General features: G+C 39.5%; 1 protein-coding gene across 1 annotated transcript in view; it reads left to right on the top strand.

Annotated features, from left to right (window-relative positions):
- Positions 1–2456: 2456 nt before the first annotated feature.
- Positions 2457–4355, top strand: part of LOC110112353 (protein IQ-DOMAIN 1) — a gene marked incomplete in the record, with an annotated part of 3066 nt that continues 1167 nt past the window's right edge. The window contains 1 exon segment of the mRNA XM_028695647.1: positions 2457–2946. Coding sequence (XP_028551480.1) covers positions 2679–2946 — 268 coding nt within the window.

Genomic DNA, 4355 nt, shown 5'->3' with positions numbered 1-4355 from the left:
ATCCGTTGAGATTCTGTCAGTGTCAGGGAATCTATTCTGACTTTTGATATATTCTGAATTTATATGATTTCTGATTTCCGTACGATATAATTTGATCTGATCTGTATAATTATTATTCTTATACAATTTTGACACGATTCTGTTCTGTTCTGATATGATTTGATTATGATTTCTGTACGATTCTATATGTTCTGATTTGATATATGATTCAGATATTATTTGATATTTAATTGTTCTGTTTGTTCTGTTCTGATTGATTCATTCTGTTCTGCTCTGTCAGCTCTGTACTCTGATTTTTGTATGTTTTTCTGTCTGATGTGTTTGATGTGGATTCTGAGGATTTTGATTGGAGGTTTGATGTCTTGCTGAGCTGTGTAGCTCATCCTTGTTTTTTGCGTGATTTTCAGGTTTTGGGAAAGGGAAGGAAGTCTTGGACTAGGAGTTCAGAGTCCGATCTGTTATAGGTATTTTATACTTTTGATTTTTGTACAGTCATGGCTTTTCTGTTCTGCTTTTCTTTCCGTCTGAAAGCCATGAGCTGTATTTGTATATGATTCTTTTGAGGAAGAAAAAGATAGATGATCTATTCCGCTGCATTTGATGTTCATAGTAGCTCTGTGTTTGTGCGTCTGTTTCTGTCTGTATGTTTGGAAGAAAGTTCTGAAACAAATTCCAAAGCCAGATCCTGGAATCAGTTCAGTCAGTCTGAAGTTCCGGCATCACGACCCGATGTGAGCAGGATCCGTCCCGGTCGGGTTGGTTCGTGACAAGATAGGGGTCCAAAAGATCGTAGTTGGCAAGAGACTGGGTTAGAAATACCATTGTCTGGTGATGTAGGCTGGAAGGACCATAGTAGGCGACGGAGGTAGGAAGGACCATAGTTGGTAGGAGACAGGGGTCTGAAAGATCATATTTGGCTAGAGACTGGGGTCAGAAAGACCGTTCGTTGTCTAGTGATGAAGGTCAGAAAGATCATAGTTGGCAGGAGACAGTGATCCAAAAGACCGTAGTTGGCAGGAGACTGGGGTCAGAAAGACCGTTGTATGTCAATATAGGTTGGAAGGACCGTAGTAGGGGATGGAGGTCAGAAGGATTATAGTCGACATGAGATAGGGGTCCGAATGACCATAGTTGGAAAGAGATATGGGGTCAGAAAGATTGTTGTCTGATGATGCAGGTCGGAAGGACCGTGGTAGGCGACGAAGGTCGAAAGGACCATAATTGGCAAGAGGCAGTGGTTGAAAAGACCGTGGTTGGTAGGAGATCTGGGTTGGAAAGACTGTTGTCTGGTGATTGAGGTTGGAAGGACTGTAGTAGGATACTGTGGTTGAAAGGATCATAGTCAGCAGGAGATAGGGGTTCGAAAGATCGTAGTAGTAGGGCAGTACTTCGGATGTGGCCCAATAGAAGTCCGGGTCCGGGCCTCAAGTGGTGGTCCAGCAGAACTTCGGGAGGTCAGATGGTGGTCCGATAGAACTCCGGGTGTTAGGTCGTGGTTTGGTAGAAGTTTGGGCCTCAGGTGGTGGTTTGGCATAAGTCCGAGCCTCAGTGGTGGTCTGACAGAAGTCCGGGCCTCATGTGGTGGTCCGGCATAAGTCCAGGTCTCAGGTGGTGGTCAATTACAAGTCCGGTGCTCAGGTGGTGGTCTGGCAGAAGTCTAGACATCGTGTGGTGATCCGCAAATCTTCTGGCATCAAGTAGTGGTCCGGTAGAGCTCAGGGCATCAAGTGGTGGTCTGGTGGAGCTCAGGGCCTAAAGTGGTGGTCCGGTGAAACTCCATGCAGTGGTCGAGGAGGAGCGAGGAGGCAAGAGCGATATCCGATATCTTTCTTGCTCTCTTCCTTGGAGCCCCCTTTCAAGAGGGAGGAGGGTCTATTTATAGATTTCTTAGAGTGGCATGATCCATAAATAGGATGAAGATCAAGGGCATATGGAGAGTGGCTTGGATGGATGTCCGATGTTGAATTCCTTGATTGTAGACCGTTTGATGGACATTTGAATGTCTTAGTGATGTAGAAATTCAATGATCTTGGGCTCGTTGGATTTGTCTCGTCGAGCCGCTCGATTTGACTATAAGCACATCAATTTTGGAAATCATTTGGAATCCAAATTATGGTTTGAACCCTCCAACTGTGCTTTCAGACCCATTTGGGCTCAGATTGAGTCGAATTTGGTGTCGTTGGGTTTGTATTCTCTAGACGTTCAGTTCGACTATAAATTTGCTGAAATCTGAGATCGTATGGTCCCAATCTTAATTACGAAAGTTTCCAACTTGATTTTTTCTCTATATCCGTGTCCGATCAAGCTAATATTTTGAGGATGTATAAAAACTATAAAAAAAAAAAGGCACCTCGCCTAAAAATCTCTCCTTTGGTTCAATAATATGGCTTTATTCACAATAACTGTGAATGAACTGTAAAAAAGTTGGATTAGGAGGCCTCACCGTAAAAAAAGTGGCCTTCCGAACCACAAATCCTTCTGTCAAGATCATGTCTACTTTGCTTAATTGCTTTTCTTTACATTCACCGTAAGGAGTTAGTGCAGTCCCGTGACCGTTGATTAATACCGACCGGCGCCGAAGTTATTACTCCACCCACACCTCACTCCTTTTTTCTCCCCCATCACCACTACAGTTTTCACTGAAGCTCTTTCCCCTCTCCTCTTGCTCCAGTCCAGTCATGGGAAGAAGAAGAACAAGTTGGCTCTCCTCTGTCAAGAAAGTCTTTAAGCCGAGCTCCAGAGAACACGACAAGGAGAGGGAGCAACACCCGGCTGAGGTTAAGGAGGAGGGCGCCTCGGCGCAGGAGACGCCGGAGATTGTTTCAGTTGACCAATTTCCGGTGGAAACGTCGCCCGAGGGGGCGACCAACTACGGAGGCAGAGGGAGCGCGGCGTCTCGGGGTGAAGATGAGGAGGACAGGGACCACGCAATCGCGGTGGCGTTAGTTTGGGTTAGCAACGCGGCTGCCGCCGAAGCTGCTAGGTAGCGGCGGCTACATGCGGCCGGCGAAGGTGGCTAGAGGCTGGCGGCGTACGGGCGGCCAGTCGAGGGAGGAGAAGGGCCGCTGCGGTCCTTCATCCAATCTATGTTTACAGAGGATGTTTGGTATGCTTTCTTTGATTGAAATTCTCACTTAGCGATATGTTTACATATTATTTTTTAAAACACTGAATATTAAATATAAATTCTCTTTTAATTATTTAACTTTAATAGCATCTCAATTTATTTTCGTACGATGCTAATCTAAAATTTATTTTTTTTTGTAAAGATTTTGGATCTTGTAAAAATAAAAAAAAAAATGATGCTTTTACACCTTTTAAAATTTTTATTTTTATTCTTAAATTAAAAAAGTGAGAAAATATTTATTGTTAATCATATTTCAACATTCTCAAGAGTCAATTATTTTTATTAATGTATATAATAAAATATTAAAAATAAATGAATGTGATCATGAATGGTAAAAGTCTCTGTGTCTATTGGTTAAAGAAATTGATTATAAATTGAAAAAATTATATTTTAAATTTATCATAATTTTTTATAAAAAAAAATAAATTTCTAAAAATAAGATGACCCACTTGCGCCACATCTTTTACGATATATAATTTTTTTAAATAATATCTAAATCTTCAAAAAAAAAAGAAAATATTATCTAAAATTAATTTGTATAGAGTTAAAAAACATAATTCATGCATATATTTTTTTTGATTTGACTTAGTCACTTAGATATTTTAAAGTGCCCTATTATTAACTATATATTAAATTTTAGGTATTAGATACATCGTAAAATCCCCCAATATCCTAAATATTATATTTAAATTAGAATTATTGTGTTGCCTAAGATATTCTTAAATAAACAGAAATATAATAATTTAAATCCCATTCTCATTTAAAAATAATTGAGGTGTTAGATTTATAATTTTCACATGAAATAGTGAAAATTATTAATTTAAATTAATGAGTCTCATAAATTTAAATTAATTTAAGATTAATATAAAAATATTAAACAATTGATTCGTACTTCACCATAAATATTAGATTAAAAATAAAGTTTACTTTTTAGCATGAAATTGAGCTCACCCTTTGCAGTCCCTAAATTCATTTAATTACCCCTTCAGCAACTCATATGGGCATCCCATTCTCCACTTACCAACACGGCAAAACTTGCATATGCTTCAATTTGTCCTCCCCTTTCTAAGAGCAGAGCTGGAACGAATGTGGACCACCATAACTGTGGTATTTTCTGTTCCTTAAAAAAGCAAATCAAATTCACAAAAATAAGCACCAAAATGTTTGCCTTTCAAGACACTCATAAATTCTTTTAGCCAAAAAAAAAAAAAAAAAAATCTTCCTTCTC

This window comes from Dendrobium catenatum, unplaced genomic scaffold, assembly GCF_001605985.2.
Source record: "Dendrobium catenatum unplaced genomic scaffold, ASM160598v2 fragScaff_scaffold_665, whole genome shotgun sequence".
NCBI lineage: Eukaryota > Viridiplantae > Streptophyta > Magnoliopsida > Asparagales > Orchidaceae > Dendrobium > Dendrobium catenatum.
The sequence above is the reverse complement of the archived record's forward strand: the minus strand, read 5'-3'. Positions and strand labels throughout refer to the sequence as shown.